At 31.2% G+C, this 25,137-nt stretch overlaps 1 protein-coding gene across 1 annotated transcript; it reads left to right on the forward strand.

Annotated features, from left to right (window-relative positions):
- Nucleotides 1–555: 555 nt before the first annotated feature.
- On the forward strand, nt 556–24,857 carry LOC111628506 (rac GTPase-activating protein 1-like). Its single transcript, XM_023372307.1, has 16 exons — nt 556–690; nt 6,377–6,499; nt 6,566–6,707; nt 10,703–10,763; nt 12,365–12,495; nt 14,354–14,534; nt 18,525–18,723; nt 18,841–18,940; nt 20,756–20,990; nt 21,063–21,245; nt 21,316–21,424; nt 21,496–21,601; nt 21,733–21,865; nt 22,577–22,685; nt 23,045–23,144; nt 24,466–24,857. The coding sequence occupies exons 2-16, from the start codon at nt 6,409–6,411 to the stop codon at nt 24,530–24,532; spliced, it is 1,947 nt and encodes a 648-aa protein (XP_023228075.1). The 5' UTR covers nt 556–690; nt 6,377–6,408; the 3' UTR covers nt 24,533–24,857.
- Nucleotides 24,858–25,137: the final 280 nt, after the last annotated feature.

The raw sequence follows: 25,137 nt of genomic DNA on the forward strand, positions 1-25,137 counted from the left end.
TTCCGCCCTATAGGTACTAAGAAGCCGTTTTAGTAGGCCAATTGTGGATCCCTCCAGGCTCATGAGTTGTGAGGGACGGAGCATGACATATCCGCGACGGTTGCCCAAGAAGAATTTTGATGAATGGGTCGAAATTCCTTAAGTTTGTTCGATTCATCCGGATTCGATTCCGGTCCCCAAGAGCGGCAGGTTGGCATCTTAACCGCACGGCTATCCGACCGTACTAGCTGACGGGGTTATTACGAAATGTTTTTTGTAAAATTTTTTAAAAATGATAGAAAATAATTCAATAAATTTTATTCACAAACACAGTACAGTGAATCAAAACAGGATATTTTGCCCATCGGACGATATCTATGGCTTTTAATTAATACTCCAGTTTATTAAATTATTACCAAAATTATTGCAGAAGTATTTTATATTAATAACTGTATTTTAATATCGCATTAATGCATAAAATTAAAAATTAAAGCAACAAAAAAATTAAAAAGTTGTTTAAATGTTTAAAAATATATATTTTTTAAACATTTTGACTTTGTCCGAGAGGGGGCGATGTTCGTTTAACGTTATTGGCTAGTTCAAACGTCACGAGATCCTAACACTAGAAATTCAAATTTTGAAATTTGCTTCGATAAGTCAGTTTGAGTTAATGTAGTTTATGTTCAAAATCCAGGTTTTTGAATTTGAAAGGTAATAAAAAGGCTTATTTTTTATATTTTAATTATATTTAAGGAGAAATGTCAAATTTTAATTTTTCATAAATTTTATTAGGGTTTTCGATAATAATTTAACTTGAAACGGAATATTAATGAAAGAAAATGTGTTAATTGCTTTAGAATATCTCACGAATTCCAGTTAATGCTCGATATTTCATGTGGAATTTCAATTAAACTTTAATGAAGTGTGTAGAATCTAAGCATTTCATTTAATTAAGTTTAATTAACTGAAATGTTAATGCTTTATGGTGATTTATTTAATATAGAAGTTTGTTAATATTAATAATTGTCAAATGTTTCAACAATGATTTGAGCAATAATATCATAAAGTACTCAGCAAAAAACTATACATATAACTAACACCTTATTCTTGCTGAGAGAAATATAATTTATTTGAAACCTGATTCACAGGCCATCCTCAGGTTTAGAACTGTTGGTTATTTAATATTTTACTTTTATTTTTATCTTATTCCGTTGCTTTTTTAATTTTGAATTTTATTAATGGAACCTTTAATTCAAATTTGTTCTAAACCTGAGGATGGCCTGTGAATCAGGCTGAAAACGTTTGTTTCAAATAAATTATATTTCTCTCAGCAAGAATAAGGTGTTAGTTATATGTATGATAATTTGAGCTTCTGTTTAAAGAGTTATTGTATTGTTTGTATCAAAATTATTAAAAGTTATCTATTTTGTGATGAATTCCTATTGATAAATAACCGAAAATCGTCTAATTTGAATTCCTTTTTATTTTCTCTTTAAATTGTAACATTTTTAGTTATTTTAAAGTAAACTTGATGTTTCATAATTAAAATATTATAATTCACAAGTTTGAATTTGTATTGAATTCACTTTAAATTAAATATTTTTAAATATGGTAATTTACATATTTAGTTATATGTATAACTAAATATGACAATAAATAAAATTCATAGTTTAATTTCACACTTTATATTTAAAAACTTTACATAAGAAAACAATTTTAACTTCAATTCTTCAGTTAAAAAATCTTGCATGTAATGTTATTGGTTATCAATAGCATCGCATGACTTACGCTCATATTACAGAAAATTTTATGAACGTCTGTTGTGTAGGAAACAATATTGAAGAAATATCTTCTTAAGTATTTTTTTTGTAAGTTTTCATGTAATGTATTCTACTCGAATTATGTCTCTAGTCTCTTCGTTTGCCTCGTAAATATTGCCTTAAGTTTCATTTATTTTATACATTTCTGCATATTTATAATTAACAATTTTTTTTTATTATATTAAATGTTATATTTTAGTCAATCATCATCATAATTTTATATTTTATCTTTTCACATTATTAATACTGATTAAGGGATATAGATAAATTCTGCTACCAGAATATATCTGAACTTGGGACAGATGTTTATCAAATTTCAATGGGATGATTACTTTTTTAATTCTTTCTCATTAATAATTTTTAGATTTAAATGGGAAATCAAATATTTTATATGTATTTGTCTGATAACTTCACTTAAAATATGATCAAAGTAAAATAATGAATGTGTTACAACTTGATTTTGTGGTTTTTCTATAACTAGTTTCTATTTAACATATTTATCAATAAATTATAAATTGAAGCCCTTTTAGCTTAACAGTAAAAGATGTATTTTTATATATATATATAATAAAAATAATAATTTGAATTTCTTTTGATAGTTGATAGATTATAAAACCTTTGCACTTCCTCTGTACTTAAGTGTCCATTTCCTAGTTACTGATCATCTGTCAATGAAGGTTTTTTAGGAATTTTTTTATAATTGTTACTTTAATGTCGTTATTATAATTTACAGAATTAAGAACCAGAATATGTATTCATTTTAACTTGTAAATTCAATACTGTGGCTTCTTATAAATGTGTTCCCCATCGTACTATGTATACATTTTGTATTTGTTAAATTTTAGTTTCAGGGACAGTTGATTTGAACAAGATGTGCCTATAGTCTGGGGACTTCTAAGAGTCAACAGACTATAGAGGGCATCTTGTCTAGAAGAAAAAATCTAGAGAGCTAAAATCATAGCTCTCTAGACTTTCTTCTGTTATGTGAATAACATGGACAAAATTTTGAACTCCTTTTCTATACATCATCTCCTAAGTTATGATAGGTTAGTTTAGTTAGTGAGTAAGTTAATGTTTGAAAAAATAAAATAAAAAAAATTTGGGGTATTGCTGATTTGTCTGTCAGTCCGTTCATCTCATCTAATTTGTCGTGTGTTTATTTGCTTTTCACATTGTCTGTCTAGTTGTTAAGTAGTATTAAGATTTGTGATTGCATTCAGTTTTATTAGTATTAAGTAGATAGGTCTTCCTTCTAACAGCCACTTAGCACTAACTTCTACACTTAGCTATTCATGGTGGCACTCAATTTTTGATGAGCTACACTCGGGTTTTCTTTTAGAACCTTTGTGGAACTACATCCTTGCAGCCTCCCCTTCCATCAAAAAAAAAGGCAACACATAACCTATATAAACGTTAACTATATTATGACGCAATGCTTCACCAGCCACGGCAACCTACCAAGTTACCTCAGCAGATTCAAAGTAAGGGACAACGCTACTTGCGACTGCAACTGTCAATCTGTGCGCAATATTTATCATGCTCTCCTGGACTATCCAAAGCATGACTCCACCTGCCAGCCGCTATACTGTCTCACCATTCAAAATGGCCAAAACTGGCCACCCAGCCTAGATTTCTTCTGTTCTAAGGAAACTTACCACACCTTTGAAACTTTCACCAAGAATCGTGGACTGTTCTCAGCTAGAACTAATCAACCACACCAAGTTGCAACAACAACAGCGGCAGCAACATCATCAGTAACAACAACAATATCAGCAGCAACAGCATTAGTGACATCAATAATGACAACAAATACAACGGCTGCAACATCAGCTCGTTGACTGCATCAGTATGGTGGTTTTTGGTGGCTCGCTGGCCTTTTGTCATCCCGCTTTTATAAGATGTTATACCTTCATTCAGTCTCTAATGTACTCAACTATGTAAATTTGTGTGTTCATCATTGCCAAAAAGGCACTTTGTTTGTATATTTGTTTGATTTATACTGTAACCTTGTTTTGTAATTTTGTATAGTATCTTGTACTCTAGCAACTACTGAAGCAATTGCCATAAGCTCTCATATCTTCTTTCACACTTTCCTATTTTCTTTCATTTCACACTTGGTTTCTCATTCCTTTCCTCTTCCTTCCATTTCTTATAGGGCTAAGTCTGCTCTTTAAGTAAAGCCTTGCAGCCTAAAAACTGCACGCCAGCATCAACATAGAGGGTACTGTAGCCATACTGCTTTGCTATGTCAAAGTAAATGTACGGATTCAGTAACTTATCAATGACATTTCTGATATTATTAAAAATAAAGTTCTTATACTAGAACTATTTTTTTGAAATAATGAGTTTTTTTCTTTAAGTACTTGGGCAAAATTGGTACTACAGTATATATATATTGCAATCTATAAGACCGGCTACTCTTGTATATGTAGAAACACAGTAACTGATCAAAGTTAAAAGGTCGTTATTTCTAAGTATGAACTAGTTGATGTCATCACTTTTGACATATCAAATTTCTGTAATCACATGACTATATTCTATGGATGATGTTGATTGTGATTGTTGGTTTTTTATTTTCTTTAACCTTCTACGAACTATTGCTTGAAAGAATTTGTTTACAGATGAAAATCAATGGTCATGATGCATTACTTATAGCTTTGTACTCAGACAACTTTTTTTATTGACAATGAATTAATTATTAACATGTAAAATTTCTTTGAAAGTATAAAATATATAACACTAATAATTTAATGAAATTATTAATTTTTTTATACATTTAGTAACANGTTTATAAATTTAAATTCAGACTGTAAAATCAAACTGTATAGTTAATTTTGTTTGCCTGTTTATCAGCTTTGGTCAGTTATAATTATTTTATGTTTGAATTAATTTTGTCTCAATTCAGTAAATCATGAAATATGTTAATATAAAAGATGAGAGAAACAATTTTATATTTTCTTCCCTTTTCTCAGTTATTTTCTAATTCTGGTTAGTAGATATAAGTCTATGAATTTCCATAGGAGCAATTCTTTTTATGTAACCTTTATTAAATAGAGAAATTACTTTTGGGTATTTCTTTGACAAGCATATGTTAAGAAATAACTTTTTCATTAAAAACAGTTTTTATATGCATTTTTTTAGTTTTGAAAAATATTAAAATAATGGTAGATGAAATCTTACTTGCTGAATTGATATTCTGAAAAAGCAGGTAAAATATGTTACGCCCGACCTTAGTTTTAAATATCATATATCAATAATAAATAAGATAAGAGATCTTTACAGTAGTCTGAGGAAGTATGTTTAGAAGCTTAATTTATGATTGCATCAACAAGAATCAACAAGATTGTTAAAATAAAGATGGGATGGTTATTCTATGTATTCTGTTTGAGATATCCTACATAAAAGATGTCCACTAAACTATGCATACAGGAAAAAATTTAAGTCTGAAATATCTTTAAAGTTCAAAGGATAAAATTATTAATTTTTTTATAGAATTAGTAACATCAAACTTTTCAACTGAAGATATCAGCTTGTACTGAAATAAGTGACTTGAGTATTTCACTGTGCACCAGTAATTTAATGAAATTATTAATTTTTTTATACATTTAGTAACATCAAACTTTTCAACTGAAGATATCAGCTTGTACTGAAATAAGTGACTTGAGTATTTCACTGTGCACCAGTTGTGTACGGTAAAATACTCGAGCCACTTGTTTTGGCTACAAGCTAGGATTTAGTCTTGTGACCACTGCACAAAAAATCCAAAATGTTGGATCCAAGTCATCCAAGGGACTCATTGTTTTGTGTCAAAGATAGGAGTGGTGTTGAATTGATGAATGCATGGTAAATGGTCAAACCTACAATAGTAACATAAATTTAGTTGAACTTTGCATCTGATAAGTTTGCTACAATATTTGGCTAGTTTGTACTTAGGCTTAACTATAAAGATGACTATATAGTATAGCAATTATACAAATATCAATATTTTAAATTAAAATATGAAGACAACACAAAAAAACAAAATTCTTTTAACACTGACTTAAATGCAGTAAGTAAATATTTGTTTAGAATTGACTTATTTGAATGGAGCATGCCTTCCCTTTATATTTTTATATTGGAGAATGTAGCCTAGTAGCCTACAAAGGAAACTTGACTCCAACATTAAATATGTTTTCTTGGTTTAGTTTTATTATTGTATACATTTCTAATACAAATAAGATGCGTTCTTTAAAGATGGGGAGCTATCCATCTACCCTGTCCATTTTCTGATAAAAACATAACTGACAGATAACTTAGTTTGCAATAACGGACTTCTCAGAAACACTGGTATGAGAGATGAACAAGAGTTCAGCAGCTGAAACAGGCCTTGATGAAGGCTGAAAACATTTGAAAGTTTAAATTCATCACTGGTAGAAAGGTTTTGTTTGTGACTGTTCATAACTTAGTTTGTGTGAAAATGAAGTTTAGTTGGAAGAAAAGTCACAAGAAGGAGATTAAGATATTGCAAATTGAGAACTGTTTGCATTTAGAAAAATGTACACACGTGATTAATATTTTTGGCTTTTTCCTTTCTTTAGATACTTGGAGTTGGATATAAAATTTTCCTGAAATGGCACCCGGAGGCGCAAAGTTGTCTCTGTTGGCACAGTACGACGACCTGTGTCGATATACTTCCGTATTGACAGAAGGCCTGGAATCGGGTATGTATATTGGTCGCAGTAAATATCACGTGTTTTGTGGTATCTTACCTGAAATTTTATTTTCAGACTTAATAAAATTTCTCAAAAAATTTGAAAATTATGAAAGTGATAAGAAAGTGGCAGAAATAGAAATTATGGAATTACAGAAACAATTATCTAAAGCCAAAGCCGAAATTGGAGGTCTTGAGACAAAACTTAAGCATGCAAGGTAATACATAATTTATACTTTTTAGTGTTGAATATTAACCTATCAAGTGTAGATTTGAAAACTTTATTATTATAATCAGGTTTTGTCACTTATGCTAAGAATTTCTAGATGTTAACATATCCTTGAGTTAACTATTTGAACAACAACTAACTTAACATCAGTTCTTTGCTTTCCTTTGTAGCATGAATCTAGGGGGTGTGCAACTTCTATAAGCATTTGTGCTTCTAGAGCTGTCTTAATATCTGCTTTTTCCCTGACATATGAACAAAAATTTGAAGTAGTAGGAACATAATAGTAACAACAGATTTTTCTGCAAGTAAATAATAATGGATTTTTGGTTGCTACATTACAGCTTTGTATTTCAAGTTGCAATTTATAACCAAATCTGATTACTCTGAAGGAAATAGAAGTGATTCAAATTGATATCTCCATTCATTGGATGGCATTTCAATTATTCTCATGAATTAATTATATTTAAAAACATTTGCTCTTATTAATTTGATTGGTATCAATTGGAGTATTTAGTATCAATGATCAAAGTGATTGATGCATTATCAATTATCAGTCTGAAAAATTATTTATACAGTAAAACCTGTGTAAACTGGAATTGCACTGATCTAAATTTTTTAAAATTTTGACAGGTTTGTTTGAATGGGTTTTAGTATTAGTACTTTTTTTTAACCATACCAAATGTCGCATGTTCATTTTTTTAATGTGTGTCCCATTTTTCATATGTAAAATCTTTATTACTAGGTTTAAATCAATTTGGTGGTCACAACTAAAAGATGAGAATACTTAAATGTAAAAATTGAGAACTATTTGATTCTTAAGTTTTCAGTGTTTCCATGAACTTGTGATAGGTATTCAAGTACTTTAGGTGTGAAATTTGAGCTGATGAATTAGCTTGTTCTCTGCTATCTTAAGTATCAAGAAGTAATGTATCCTTTGGCCATGAAATTTCAAATTACCCTACAGCAGTGTTTTTCAACCTTCGTGAATACATGCCCCCTTTACAAGTTAAAAAATTCCAGCGACCCCCCCCAGGGCCATATTAAAACTATATCAGTGATTTAAAAACTATGTATTTAATTTTCTTTCTTTAAATATTGATTGAAAAACTAATTGTACTGTAAAATAAACAGGCACAGCCTTCTCACTGAAATTCTAGTTTTTTTTGTTGTAGTCTAGGACCTACAAACACTTATCTTTTTCTTTTGCCTGTGACCCCCAGGGGTTGCAACCCACTGGTTGAAAAACACTGCCCTACAGTAATAGTGATCAAGTTGTTCTGTGATCTGACTTCTCAGGGAGTTTTAATACTCTAAGTAATACTTTTCTTCAGTCTCCAATTACCTACAATTGGAATAAACTTGTTAAATATTCTGTACGGGGAAAATTGGTGATACTGTGCTATTTTATCCTATTATTTTCAACAAATTGCACTTAATGTTTATCCTCAACTTGATTCTTGGAAACTTTACAATTGTGAAAGTCCTCAATTCTTGAAAAGATTTACTATTCCTGTTTAATTCCAACAAAGACTAATATTAACAAATACCTTATGTCCTTAGATTCTCTCACCACATGAACAGGTGTAATGATCACCTCTGAGGTAATCATTATACCTGTTGTAAATTTATTAATTCCTCCACAAGTGGAAGATCTTAATTTTTTTTTTCTACAAGAAAAATTAAGATTTATTAATATTAAGACTGCTTCATTCAGATAAACTTTTTCTGTATCAAAAAACCTAATTTATTTCCACAGTGGACAGGTAAATATCTGGCTTATAGAAAAATTTAACATAGAGAGAGCTTTGTTTCAAAGTTTATTTTATGTAGGCAGTTTCCAGTTTATTCAGGTTTTATTTTACCATATGTGCATTTCATGCATATTCAGTGAAACATGTCTATAATACAAAACTCCACATATTAGTTTTTATTTAGATAATTTGTACTAGTACTTACAATAAAATATACACACACTGTGTGCCACTGCTATGTTATCAAGAAAGTATTTTCTTCAATAATCTATCATTATACTAGCACAATTTGTAATTACTTTGCATACATAGCAGGTCTGGTTACTTATATAATCTATTAAAGTTTTTGTACCAGAATGTACAATATCAATCAATATAATGTTTTTCCAAAATGAAAATCAGAAATTTCTCAAGTAGATTTATGGAATGGAAGACCAAACATAAATATATTTGTTGTTGAAGCTTTCTTCATAGTTACAACAAACTTATTACTATTTACTTACATATAGATATATATACATACATTACACAATATTATACATACATTTATGAACAATGTTCTCTCCTACTTTCAATTTACATAAATAGAAAATTGTTTATGCGATGTACATCAATTGATATAGTAACTGTCCAAGTATCATCATGCATCTGCATTCAAATATCTACTATTCTTAGGAAGTGCCATAAACGTAAGTGACAACTTCACAACAGAGAAGGCTGTTTTTGTTCTTTAGTTTGCAAAGTTAGAATCATTCAATAGTATACAACATGAGTAATCTACAGAATACAACTATGGGGGTGCAGCAGCCATAGAAATTTGACTGCTGTAGAAGTAGTGGAAATGGATATGCTGTCACAAGTGTAAGAAGAATGTGTATCGGTTGTATATGTGCAAATTGTAATGGGTAAATGTGAAAATTGGACGGTTTTCAATGTTTTGATGTACATTACGACATTCTTGGATAACATAACATAATTACAATAATTTAAAATGGCAGAATTCTTTTTGGAAAACCCTGTTATTGTCACAGCAATCTAAAATGTGTAATATTTAATTGGTTAATAAACTATCCTATATATAAGTTTAATTAATTTTAAATCTTCTGAAACTGTGTTGTCTTATTTCTTTGAGTCACTAGCACAGTGTATTTCAACACTTGGTGATACACGGTATTGCCAAGTGTTGAAATAAAAACACACTTTGTGTTAGTTAATCAAAAGTTTAATTAATGTTTAAACACGTGGCTAAGTTAAGGTAACAAAAACATTTTTTAGATGTTTTGGATTAAGTTTAATTATAAGGTAATTATTTGCAAACAAATTCAACATGTTTTCAGAAATCTAATGCCTGAAATAATTTTGTGATTAAAATCAGTATTGAGAAGGAATATATTTTGTTTATGGTGGATGTAGTGTCTTAAAAAGTAGGAGATAGTTTGTATTTGGTGACAGAGAAAAGGTACATACTTGTTCTTTCTTGTTATTAAACACCATTATAAATAAATGTATTTCTGTTGGTTTTTAAGTGTCTAGCTATTGCATGACGATTTCCTTAGTGCAAGATTATTGAATTTAGCAATAAATTATTAATTCAAAAAATGTTGCAGTACCCTATTTATTCAGATGAACATGGAAAATGTTACGCAAATGACTATAGTATTTAAATTTTATACCAAGTAAATCTGTTGATGTTTCAAAATTTATAATATAACAATGCACACAACCTACATTATTTGGTCATTCTTAATACCGAACACTCAAGTGTTCAGTTTATTTTCATTTCTCTCCTCTTGGCCTGAAAAAGTGGCATCCTGGATAATTGAGAGCCTACAAGTTTGATTTTATAAATATTTTCATTTAATAGATTGCTTTTTAATAACTTTGAATGTGAAATAACATGTTTCTTGAACTGAGGAATGTTTTATTTAACTAAGTTCATTATAGGACAATGAACGTAAATGAAACATAATAAATAAGTTGCTACATTATAGTTAAATTGAAACATTATAGCAATTAATGTTTAGAACTTATAGCAAGAATGAAACATTCTTGTTATAAGTTCTAAACATACTGATAACTTATAGAAATGATACTTAAAAATTTAAGTAAACTTAACATAATAATGCAATGTAAGATGGTCGTGAGGTGTAATTATATTAACTTTTAAAAAATTATATTAATATAAAATTTAATTTCAATTGTTTCTAAACTATCTTTATATTGGAATATTTAGACATCGTTTGGAAGTTGAGATGAAAAAGCGAGCAAAAGCCGAAAATGATAGAAATATTTTGGTGAGATCATGTTCTATTTTCAAAATTTAATATTAAATTCTAATCTGAATAAACTTAATTTGATAATTTAATATAATTTTCTAGAATTTACAAAAAATTATTATAAATTTGTCAGAAAAGTTAATACTTATTATAGTCTGTATAATAAATTCTAATTCAATAATTCACATATTTGTATAATTATGCAAAACTACAAACTTTATATACTTTTACAAATAGATAAACTTTGATTTACAGTAAATTATTTAGGAATTTGGTTAATTTTGTCAGGTTCTTGACCCCTCTCTCTCATTAAACGTGAACCCAAGTAGAATAACTAATATATTAGTTTGTCTTATGTTAGGCTTAGATGCAATTGATTTGAACAGTAATGTCTTCATTCAATTATGCCCTTATAGGGACGATGATAACAACCATTGCTTTCATGTAGGAACAATGATAGACATGGGTTGGTATCACATTAGTATAAATGGTCAGTCAGAGGGACTTATTATCAAATATCTGTTCTTGGGCTCTGTGCTTGGTTGTAAGTACTGAGTGTAGAAACTTAGAATGGTTTGATTCCTTAGCAAAAATCTCCTCAGATGAGACCTAGCTATAAAAAGACACAAGTTGAATGCAGAATCAAATGGAAGATGGTATTGTTCAGTCTGTGTTGTTTGAGATTGTTTAAAGAGCTCTATTTTATAACTATTTAAAGAAATCTTTAGGATCATTCAGCTTGAATATAAAGTTCATTTGAGTTAAGACAGACTGAATTTTTCATGTAAGTTTCCTTAACCACTCAATGGTGAGGGACGGATATATCCGTTAAATTCTTTTGGGACTATTGCCAAAAACTACTGCAAAAAAAATCACATAAAAAATGAATTATATAATGATAAAAAAAAAAGACTTTTCTTTACTAGACATAACTGTTTACAAAATCTTTTTCCAAAACGGTAATGAGAAAAAAACGCATGGAAAAATACTTTAAAAATTTCCTATGTTTATTCTCTACTACTTTGGGGTAGCACCATACCTGACTATCCCACTGCTAAAAGGTTATTTATCACGTGATTTAATTCTTATGTTGATTCATTGTTTCTAAAATGTATTTTTTTATAATTATAATGGTCAGATTAATGGTGGAGAAATTCATAGTTTTATGAATGCACCATATATAAATGGATTTAGAAAATTACTGTGGTTATCTAACTATGATTTGATGTATGTCACAATAAAATTATCTACTAGTTAATACTAGTTAAAAGATCTTATTCTAATTCACTAATTACATGATATGCAATCCTTTTTAATGTGTAATAAAGTAGATTCTTGTTAATTTGACAATTTCTTGAGCAGATGATTGTCAGATTGAGTGCATAAGACTAAATAAAGGCAATGAATGATACCTATCTGTCACCCTTTGGGACTAATTCTTTTTGGAGGCAGGTGCACTGAAATGCAATACTGTACACAAATGAAACAGAATGTGATGTGAAATGCATAGACAATCATATTGGAGGGTATGCTGGATTAGCAAGAGTCTACTGTATTAAAATTATGATAATATTTGAAATTTAAGTAAATTTAATAGTTTAACAAAAATAATTTTGTAGGAGAGACAGATTTCTTTAATCAGAGAAGTGTTGTTGGCTGATCAGAATGCTATGAATGACCAAACAAAAGAGAAGTTGGCATTTCTCAACAGTACTTATTATCCAAGTAAAAATAAGGATTCTCCTAAAAGGTATTTTATTTAATTTATATTAATTAAAGCACAACAAAATATTCAGTATATTAAAAAAAATTTTTAAGTTTAGCATTCAGTTTTTGTCAGATTAAATTTTGTATTATCCATTATCCATAATTTTACAGTCCAGCCCACCTATAATAGGCACATCAAAGGAAGCAGAATTAAAATGCTACAAAGCACACCAACATTTTACATTGTCAATTGATCAAAAATATTTTGAGGGAACTTATCACACAATAACAAAGATAAATGTTATATAAAGTGTTAAATTAATACAGTAGAGCGTCTATTATCCGAATCAATTGGGGACTGGGGTTGTTCGGATAACTGATATTTCAGATAATCGATTATGTACGAAAAAATAGTTTAACGTATCCAATGTTGAAATTTTTCTCCGTTGCGTGACGCTTTGCGTTGAATTTTCGTCTATGGTAAGCCTAACGAAGACTATTGTATCGTTAAAAATTATTTTTTATTTTGTACTAACAAAATATATTGAAAAATATAAAAACAATAAAAAATAATACTTCAGAAGTTAATTTAGTATCAAAAACGTAAAATATTTGAGTAGCCCAAGACATAGCCAAAGATTGCAACACCACAGCACTAGCGAAAATTTAAATTTGCCGACTGGAATTCCTTCGGATAATCGACGCTCTACTGTATTTTTAATACTTTGTACAATACAAACACTAATTATTTGATGTTTCATTCTACACAAGACATTTGACATCATAAAGCCAGATAGCCAACAAAAAGTATTTTATAGTAAAACTGATTTTTCATGAATAACATGACATTTAAAATTACCTATTGAGTTTTTGTTAATGAGGCATCAACATATAGGAAACTGTGGCTGAAGTCATTTTTACTCGTGTTTTCTGACTCAAGACAGTTAGTTGGAATGGAGTCTGATTCCTCTGGGTCAAAATTTCTGATTTGTGATAACTTCAATTTCAATTGGGATTTGAATCTGAATTCCTCAGAATAAAGCTTGGTTTTCACAAAGCGTGTGCAGCCGACATCACATTGTGTTAAAACCAGTGTTGTTGACGGTTGAATCTTCTCTATTTGCTGTCTGAAAGTAATTGAGAAGTTTAATATAAATTTTCAAGAAAATTGCTGGTACTTTAATCTTAACTTTATTCATTTTGCTCCATAAAGAAAAGTGAATATTTAATACAATTGAAGCATACTGCTCATTTATAACCCTAATTTTCAACAAATTTCATTACTTTTAAATTTATTCCATAACTACTCAATGAATATTTGTAAGCGTCAATCTCAATTTTTTTGTTCATTTAAAATTTCGGATTTTCATTTTTATGTAAACTTATTGATAAGTTTATATCAAATAGTTTGTCTAGCATGCATTTGACATTTTAAATGCATATGCCATTGTCATTATATTCACTGAATAATGCTTGAATTGATATTGCTGAATTTACAGCTGTTAGTTTATTATATGCAATACACATGCCACTAGATGAAAAAATGTCATTTAAACAAAACAGAATGGAGCACTTGAAAGTGAGTTTGTTTGGCACAACAGATGTTAGTTGCTTATACTTTGTGTAAATTGGACTTATCTGTGTTACCTTTGTCTTTCTGCAATCTATATGTAAATATTATTCATTGAATAATCCTATACTGAAATTAATATATAGAAATATTAGTTGGCAGTTTTTCAGCATTTATTCTTTTCTAAAAAAAATACATGTAAATTAATCTTATATTTATATACTTCTATCTGGATTATGCTGATGGAGATAATAGTATTTGTTTGTATGATTAACTAATACAAGATTTAATCAAATGCAGAAATTTTTGTGTTGAATACTTTTAAAAACAGATTACAAACAATTGATGAATCTGGTGGTTCTGTACTTTCGCCGTCCGATGTGAGTTTTGACAAGACAGACGACGACCTGGACTCTAAGGACGACTGCAGGCCAAGGAGTCAAAGATCCAGAGGGAAAAGAAGCAGTCGTTCGACCAATAACGAAACTTCAATCAAGAGACGAAAATCTCAGGTTAATTCTAAACTTCATATAGAAATACATGTTTTTATATTGTATTTGGTTAATGAATGATAGATTTACAGTAACCCCCGTATAACACTGGAGTTATGTTCCAAAAAATTGCCTAGTTTATGCGAATAAACTAGGAATTTCGTATAACACATCCGTGTTATACGAAACAAAGAACTAGTACGAAAAGGGGGATTAGGTTCCAAAAATTAAAAAAACATGCTATTATATTTTCATAATTAAGATAAATATCTTTATTAAAATTTTCTTAAGCTATATATTAATATAAATTAAACAATGTTTTCTTTGTCATCACTATGCACTATTAACCGAGGGCATTTTCTTTTTGGCAAGATATCCTTATCCTGTAAGCATTTTTCTGTGTTATCTTCAGATCCATGCTCTACCTTTTGCAAAAATGTTATTTTAGATTGCTTGCTTTTAGTTAAAAGATCTTTATAAATTTCCTTATATGGTTGCTAAGCACGTATGAAGAATAAAGCAAGTATGGAATAAGGGAAAGCATCTGGCAACACAATTAGGACCATTGAGATCTGGCAACACTGAAACAAGTTTCGAGAATGATTGTGTATCGACAGAAGGCGAAAAAGAAAATTCACATAAGTACAAATAGTGAACGAAAATTATTATTTTCATGCACTTAAGTATGTGAAAATCTATACATTTCATGTTATACGAGGGTTTTACCTAATTCTCGAATCGTGTTAATGTGAATCCGTGCTATAAAAGCACCGTGTTATACAGGGATGTTCCCAGTTCTCAAACCATGTTAGAATTAATCCGTGCTATAGAAGTACTGTGTTATACGGGGGTTACCTGTAATTCATTCAATTCTGTGACTGACTACTTTTTAGAAATGATATTTGTATGCTAAGTAAACATGTAAAGGGTGGTTTTTTTTAACTGATGGTACTCACATCTGTAGAGCAATCTAACAGCCAGACTTTTGTCAAATTTGGGAAAGTGACTAATGACGACATGGGAAAGAGATTCCGCAAAGAAAAAGTAGTACCCAAATTTGCCGGCAGGGGTGGATTTGGTGGTGCTGTAGTGAAATAGCTAAGAATTTGCATAACGCACTGGTAACACTTCAAAATCCAAACTTACAATGATGTGGTCGACAGCAGTGCCACCTAATTTGAGCTTAAAAGACAAGGACAAAAGTCCAAAGTGCATTCTGGATGTCAGCAGAGTTCAACATGCATCTTTCGTTACCTCAGCGTGCATTGCTTGTGAAACTTTATCATCTTAACCAATTAAACACACCGGGTGCTCTTTGTGAGTTTAGAACACACAACAACCTGTGCAGAGGTCCTCTATCAATTAATGCATTGAAAGACTTAATAAAAAAATTTGAAGAGACATGATCCTTAGCAGTTCGGCCTGGTAGAGGGCGGAAACTGGTATCTGCACAGACAGTTTGTGATGTTGCGACTGCACTCATTGAAAATTCACAGGGAAACATTGCTGGTAGTAGCAGCACTTGGGGAGTGGCATGACAATTGGAAATGATGCCTTCGACGGTATGGCAAGTTCTGCAAAAAGTTCTTCAAGTTCTATCCATACAAGATAAGCTGCCTGCAAGCGACCATGCTACACGGTTGACATTTCTTCCCAGAATGGAGGTGGATGATGCTTGGCCGTGGACAATTCTCTGGGGAGATGAGGTCCATTTTTACCTAAATGGGGATGTCAACACTCAAAATTGTCACATTTGGGCATCAGAACACACCCAGGAGGTTGTGCAAATACCATTGCATTCACCAAAACTCACTGTTTGGTGTGGCTTTACAGCAGATTTTATCATCGGGCCATTCTTTTTGAGAACATCACTCGAACAGGACCACAGACCTGTACTGTTACTAAGGAAAGGTATCTCAATATGCTGACTAGTTTTGTCATTCCACAACTTCAGCAATGACAATGCCTGGATGAGACAATCTTTACGCAGGATGGAGCACCACCACACATTGGTCTCACGGTGCAAAATGTATTGCGCCAGCACTTTACCAAAGAAAGGGTCATCAGTCGCTTTTTTCCACTTGCATGGCCGCTTTGCTCCCCGGATCTTACCCCATGTGACTTTTTCCTGTGAGGTTACTTAAAGTCCAAGGTCTATCTTGGTGGTGTCCCCAACTTGATGACCTTGAAGGACAACATTTCTCGAACTGTGGTGATCATTCCTGCGGACATGTTACATTCAGCCGTAGAGAACACGGTGTTCAGGATGCAATGTGTTGTCCAGCAGGATGGTGGTCACATTGAAGGATGGAGAAGGTTATTTTCTGATTAATTAAACTTTCATTATTGCACTGACACTTCTGTCTGATTATTCATTCGTGTGTTTAATTGCAGCTGGGTTTATGCAAATTCTTAACTGTTTCGCTACAACAGTGCCAAATCCACCTCTACCGGCAAATTTAGGTACTACTTTTTTTCTTCACGGAATCTTTCCCATGTTGTCCTTGGTCACTTTTCCAAATTTGGCAGAAGTCCAGCTGTTAGATTGCTCTGCAGATGTCTGTGAGTACCGTCAGTTTAAAAAAAAAAAACACCCTGTATTTAGCCATTAACGAAGATTTCCCACTTTGGAATGATTGGCCAATATTGTTGTCATGCCATCTTATGCCTCATTTAAATCTAATGCAGTATTTCTCAACCTCTAACGAACCGTCGCCCCCTTCAATAAAACGGTTACGTAGTGTTGCCCCCTTCACTTCAAAATTCCGATGTCAAGGACCAAGCCTAACACTAAATTCATCTGCATTGAATAGACTAGTGACTAGTATAATGTTACTTGTTCAATTATTGTACGATATAATGAATAAAATATATAATTATTCTTAATATAATGTTTTACTATATCGCCCAGAAAATCGTTTTTCGCCCCCAAAATATAAATTGTTACTAATCGCCCCTTCAACATGGAAAAACGTTCACATGGGGGCGATATCGCCCCCGTTGAGAAACACTGATCTAATGTATCTGTACTTAAACAACCACACAATCACTAAACATGATTTTTGCAAATACAATCTGGAAAGCTCACGCTGAGGCTGAAATTTTGAAATTTGATCTGTGGACTGATATTTGAGGTCAAAGTTTGCCATGTAGTTAGTGGCCCAATTGCTAGTTGTAAATGGTCATGCACTGTGTGTCAATTGAATTTTTAATTGTTGTCAATTTACATTGATTTCTACAACAATTTTTTATTTTATATTTAGATCAGTTTTAAACTTTTTTGCACAGCTCGGGTTTGTTTTTCTAGAAAATATGTTGTATTGCAAACTACATGCACCATTTTAGTTGTGTCCAGAGAAATGTAGGGATATCATTCTGGAAAGTGGACACTGAGTGCATTATGAACTCTGTGCCGTATCCTGTTATGTATGTTCTAATTGAATTTTCTGTAGTAATAGATATGTATGTCAACTAGCATTGGTCTGATATGCCATTTAGTTGATTAATATCATGCTTATATCTAAATGTCTGTTGAACTGTGCATAATCAGACTAATGTAAAATCACATGGCAACTTAAATATGGAATAAATTGTTCCTTTTATAGTAACTTCCTTGCAAGAGTTTGCCTTTGCTGTCTTCTATTTTTTTTCTTACATGAATAGTGCTGAATTATTGTGTAGGAAAAGTATAGCTTGATTCATTTTATTCACTTATTTATGTTCTGTACCTTTTTTTTAAATTTTAAATATTAACTAAATATGAGGGGAAAATATTAAATGCTATTGATTAACATTTTAAAATTAATTTTGCTTAGGAAAATCAGTTTGATTTTCAATCTGTCAATTTTGCTACAAGCCAAAATGGCATTTCCTTTAGCATCATTCAAGGGAATTGTTGGTATTTTATCTTTTATAAATGCTAAACCTGTTTTGAATCTATTGAATGGCAATTAGAACTTTGTTCAAAATTCTTCTTCTATATTTTCAACTAAATTCAAGTTGGGTTTTCAGGAAATTGAAGAAGTGATAAATGGAGAAACATCGCTTATTGCTACCACTACAGTTTCATTTCCACAATCTGGAGACGTAATAGCCAAGGCCAAAATCGAAACCGTTCCGACCGGTAGAGTGACGAGATCCAAGCGTTTCATTAGTGAACCCACTCCCCTGTCGGAAAATAACTACACATCCAAGTCGTCGTCTAAGTCAGGTCAGTTCCTTGTTTTTAGTAGCCCTAATATCAATATATGAAAAATAATCATTCAGTTATAATTTGTATCTTTTTATATCAAGTTTAAACTCATTAGACTATTATTTTATAATTTAGAAAGTGATAAAGAGCAAGATTCCCTAGAACTTCCTCATTTTAGAAAACCTTCTGCTCCTTTCCAGAATGAACCTGCAGTGTTAAATACTCCCATCACAAAGTAAGTTGCTTATAAAAATACTAGGTTTTGTTATTAATTCATTAAAAGATTGGTGATTAATTTAGAAATGGCTGTAATTTCATTGCTGTGGCTATAATTTAATGAAACTAATTTGAATTTATGTAATGTAATCAAGGTTAATTATTTCTGTTCATTCACTTTTTTCCTAGCTATAGATGTAAACATAACAAGGGAAAGTATTGGAATCATGTCAGATTTGACCTTCACTGTTTTGCAAATCTGTTCTGGGACTCCCCTAAACACAATAAACTAGAAAATTTAATGTGTTGGCATCTATTTAGTTAACTCAGGATAGGGTAAAGACTAAAACAAAATGTGACATGGTAACTTGTATGAGGGGCATTGATGCTATTAAATTGACATACTGAACTCTTGGGTGAAAGGTACGGAGCCTGTGTGTCATATCTTGGATGGGGTTGGACTTAACGAAAATTTTACTTTTTATTTGAGCAACAGTGCCACAAATTTGTAAGTGTTGTTTAAAATTGGACACTAATTATAAAATGTGTTATCAATTCTCCAATAACAATGAGTTCATTTGTTCAGTTAACCTTAAGATTTGTTGCACGAGTTTTAAGTTGGCTTTTCGAAAGAAACTTGATATTTTTGTTTGGTCTTAATGCTTCTCAAGTAATAAAAGTACAGTAGGTGATCGGTTAATGAACACTTTTGCGAAAGACTTTTAGGTTTAGACAACGAACATGACAAACCCAAGAAGCAGTGACATAAAATAATGAATACTGATTGGTCTTCCCTTGTTTTCAGGCAACAATTCGAAACTTTTCAGAGTGCAGGAGATGTTGACATCGACACTCAACCCAGTATATGCTGATCAGATAGTATTCCTCCGAACTTTGAGTCTCTCCCTTGTAATTCCAGTCTTTTATTTTTCTGACAGAAACAATTCTTTCATAGTATTCGCAAGACTGTCGGGTGGATACTCATTAAATTTTGCATCTGTATTTATTTTCAAAAGGTGAGAGTATAATAGCGAAGGTAGAGAGTGGGCAGATGATGTCTGTTGCTGGACAGTATAGCTTGAACATGTCTACAGTAGGCTGCAGTTCAATCTTATCTAAGAAAGATATTGTATAATCGAGAAGACTCAAGCAGATTAAGAAGTAACAAAAATCACATCTGAGAAATAAAGAACATTGAAGAGCTCGTAATGGAAACTGATCTGAGGACAGAAGGACACCAAGAACTCTTAAATGAAGAACACCAAGAAACTTGGCAAAATATGGTTTCTTCTGAAAAAGAGGATTAATGCCAATATCTGCTATTAAAGATCTTTTGAAGAAGTGGGAGGATGTCAGAATAACAGTCTTAGAATGGCATCCAACCAGGTTGAGGTTAATAGGCTTTGGGATCTCTACAATTACAATGCTATTACTTCTGAAAAATCCTGAAGAAGAGAGAGAAGCAATCGACATTAGACAGATTCTTTAACCCCCACAAATGGAAAAAATATGACTAATAAAATAATCATATTCCCATAAAAACCTATGGTAAATTGGTAATCGGTTAACAGACAATTCAGATAGCGAACAAAGTCTTGGAACAGATTGTTTGTTAACTGATCACCCAATGTATTGTGTTATCCACTTAAACTCAACAATAATTTTGCTCACATTCTACAGGTTTCGTCCACATAAAATTATGGTAATTTGCATAGTAACACTATATACTACTACAGTAGCATTTTGTTACATATTACTGTTACTTTAAACTATATTTGTTATATATAAAAGATTGAATTTTTCTGATTTTTGACCTTATTTCAATATCTTCTAGCAAAATCATTCGTCCTTTCAGTTCTGCCGGAAAACTGAACAACAGAGCTCATGCATTTTGCACAAAAACAGTCATCCGTCCTGAAACTTGTTCGCCATGTGGCCGTCGAATCAAATTTTACAAACAGGCTCTGAAATGTCAGGACTGCAGGGCAACTTGCCATCCAGAATGCAAGGATAAAGTGCCTTTACCATGTGTTCCCGTCTCTCATACACCAACCAATAAAGGAACTATGGTATTTTTTTTAATTTTAATTATGTGTATTTTAAACAAATGGATCTTACAAAATATTTAAACAAAATTTTAGGGTGTGATAGCGGATTATACGCCAATGGTTCCTCCTATGGTTCCCGCACTGATAGTGCATTGTATTAAAGAAATAGAATCTAGAGGAATGAGCGAAGTGGGTCTTTATAGAGTCTCTGGTTCTGACAGAGAAGTAAGAGAATTAAAAGAGAAATTTTTGAGAGGGAAAGGAGTGCCTAATCTGGTAATTTTTAATTACTTAGTATAAATTTTAGTATGAACTTGTTTAATAACAAAAGCATTTAATATTTTAGTCGAAAGCTGACATTCACGTCGTGTGTGGTACCATTAAAGAATTCTTACGGACTCTTCAAGAACCATTGATAACGAGAAGTACATGGCTCGACTTTGTTAATGCATCAGGTATTTTATTCTCTGTTTTATGCTTGATGGTTTAATAGTTTATGTAAATATTAATAATTTAACATTGACAGAAATGAAAGACAATGAAGACAGTCAGAGTGGTATATACCAAGCAGTCAGTCAGTTGCCGAGACCAAACAGGGATACATTATCTTACGTCATTCTTCATCTTCAAAAGTAAGTTATTTAGAACACGTTTTTACTTAACTTAAATTTACGGGATTATGTCCATTCTAAAAATTCTTTCGAATGTGTAAGTTTGAATGATTTAATCTAAAGTACTCTCTTCAAATAATTTATTTCTGTAGAGTTGCTGAGAGTCCCGAATGTAAAATGCCGATAGTCAACTTGGCAAAGGTTTTCGGACCGACGATTGTGGGGTTTTCCGTTCCGGATCCTCCAATGATGGATATGATAACAGAAACTAAAAAACAGCACAAGGTAAACATTTAAAAAAAATTTACATACAAATTTTTATTAATTTGTTTCCATTATTGGTAGAATATCCACTATGTTGTCATTTTACTGGTTGATGGCTGTATTTTGATAGTGTTATACAATCAATGTTCACCGGTTTTTAATAAAATTGTGAATAATCTTGATACCTCTGACATGAATTCTTAAAATTTATTGTGGATAATGAGTTAGGGCATTATTTGTAGTCCATTGTGGATGTAGACAAAAATCTACGTGAATGAATAAATCACATGTGTAGCTCGTAATGTACTGGTGCTCCACATTAACAAAGCTAAACTAAGTCATAAAAGTATTTACACTGTGATATTTACAAAGTTCATAAGATTTGGTATAAGAAAAATTTGTTTCAATGTTTGAAGCAAATTGAATAGGTCAACAGGCATACTAACCTAATTAGTTGATTGCTACATTGCCTTTTCTGTAGACATTGTGCTCAGATATTATCTGGTGACATATAACTGGAATGATATTCTTCAGTCCAGGGCTTGTCTCAGGGGAAGACAAAACTTTGGAAATAAGATAAATCTTACTGTTCTATAAAAGTAAAGAAACTGTACTGTCTGGCTTGTAAATATGCTAACTTTATTTTTATGTAATTTTATAGTTTTATTAATTACATAATAAATTTTTACATTTTATCAGTTTTAAGTAGAAATCAAATATATTTTTATACAGGTAATGGAAAGATTACTAACCATATCAAGTGATTACTGGAATAATTTTGTTAACTATCCGGATGAAAACATTTTCTCTACGGTTCCCAAGACACCTGAACGTCGACCAGGTATTTTGTATTCTTAGTTATCAAAAAATTGGTCATGCAATATTTTAAAAAATTCTTTTTTAATGAAATCCAAAAGCAATCACTAGAAAAAAGCACTTTGCTCATTTGTTTCATTGCCCATTGACATAAATTGAACATTTTTTCAAACCAAATGATATTGAAACAGTGAGCTTTTTTTATAATTGTCATCAAAATTTTAATTTTATTATAAATTTAAAGAAACTTTGTTGCTCTTGCATATAAGAACAACAATAAAAATATATTAAAATGAATATAATACTTTGCATTTAAGTTACATATTGCAGCAGAATTAATAAAAGCCTTGGTTTCTTGGATTTCTAATAACTTTTATTTTTTAGTCCCAGCCGGAAGCATGCTTGGTCCACTGCCTGGAAGCAATCACGATTCTATGTCCAAGAAGTCCCGGGGAGTTTTCGGAAAAACTCCTCTTACTCCAAGGTTGGTTTGTCTTGCATATATTAAGCATATTGTTGCTTTTTGCCGTTTAGTTACATTAACTTTTCATGATAACCTAACCAGTTAGTTATTACAGAGAGTTAATATACTGAGCATTTCAATTGCATAATATATACTATACAGTGTAATACAATAATTCTGCATTTTGTAATTTAAATTCTCTACAATAGAACTATTGTTTAAGACTGATACTTGGACTATGACCTCCAAGTAATATTTGATTCAAAAACATTTGACTTTGCTTAAATTATAAAAGTAGCTCTGTTTTTGTATTTTTAGAATATATAAAATATCTGGCCTTCCTACCTATGACTTGTGCACAATTTGGTTAAAATTGTTAAGCAGTAAGGCACATCTGCCTACCACTATGAAAGAGATTTCAATATTATTCTGGTACTCTTAATTTATCATTGTAGGCTTGAGTTAGTTTGTATGCTGATATACTCCATGTGGAATTTAGCTGCAAAATGGTTAGTCAATCCAGACTATGTTTCCCCATTACGTGCCAGATACTATACTTCGTCAAAAACAATAAAGTTTAGGACTATGGGGAAGTGATTCGTTCATCCTTGCGTTCCAATATTTTGCATTAAGAAAACAAAGTTTGATTCATGCGTGACCTCTTCAGCAAATGTGCAGTTTTCTTCTATGCCGTCACTTGGGGTCTGCAAATTTCAAAACAATTTTCACAGTTATCTTGAAAAATGTGCATAGTTGCAGGGGTAGTGGTATTTGTTTATTGCAAAATGTAGTAAACAAATGAACTTTAATTTAGCAATAATTTTGACTAAAGGCAAGACATCATACAAGCCAAAATTATGTAATGATTTAGGATAGAGCAATTTACGTTTGGTTAATTATCAATTTTTTTTAATGTTTGAAGAACAAACCTGCTTAGAAAACTTCTATAGATTAAGGTAGCAAGAGAACCAAAAGTTTGTTCTCGATGCTGGATGTATGTTGCATCCAACATTTACTCGACGAGCCCAAGGACGGCACACGGGCAATCTGGCTCTCGCACCATTTAAGTATTTCGGAACATCTGCATCGTCCAGGTGCAGTTCGATAAATTCGGTCGACCAAATTTATAGAAAACTTGCTCCGTATCTCAATTGTGCCATTCTTCCTGGATGCCAAATGGTTCACCAGCAAGTAGCATTATTTTAGCTCCAAAAAATTAAATTACAATAGAAACATCTCTGTAATTACTGTTTAAATTGTTTTATTATTGTGTAAAGAATTAATGCACTTTGAAGATAATTGTTAGAAGAAAAATTATACAGTTAATTATTATTAATTTCAGGAACACGACCAACACGAAAAATTCCGCCAGGCGACGACAATTTTTTGCTTCTCCGATGATTAAATAATGTAAATAATAATGTAAAATACTGTATTTGATGGAAGCATTTTCTGAAGTGATCCTATATAAATGTTGAGATTTTTTTTTTGGACTTTAAACAAATGACATTAAAAGCGATGTTTTTTCTTTACGTTTTCCTTAATATAACGCGCACAGAATCTCTCTCAATCTGTATAATTCTGTTTTAAATTCTGACTGAAAAAAATTCTACGGCGGCATATTTTAAACATTCGGATAATTTTAAAATCTAGTCCTCCTGTAAACGTGAAATTTTTAAACATTTATAGTTTTTGTAATAGTTGAATGGCAAAATGTGTGTATTAAAATTTAAATGTTTTGTTAAAATTCTTTTTTATTGGCTGTTGATATTTATTTAAATTTAAAAAATTCGGCGGCCTACTTTCGGAATTCTCCGCCAGATGGCAGAAAAGATATTTGCACCATCCAACAAACGATGTTCGAAAGGCTTTGTTACTGACAAATCGGGAGTAACATTGTATTACTTTTTGAAATTTTAAGGAATTGTCGATTTTTTTATAGCGAAACGGACCTAAAATATTTCGGGGGTGGTAATTCGCTTTAATATGTTCTATTACTTATTACTAATAATCA

Source organism: Centruroides sculpturatus, unplaced genomic scaffold, assembly GCF_000671375.1.
Source record: "Centruroides sculpturatus isolate CEXI.00-Female unplaced genomic scaffold, Cexi_2.0 scaffold615, whole genome shotgun sequence".
NCBI lineage: Eukaryota > Metazoa > Arthropoda > Arachnida > Scorpiones > Buthidae > Centruroides > Centruroides sculpturatus.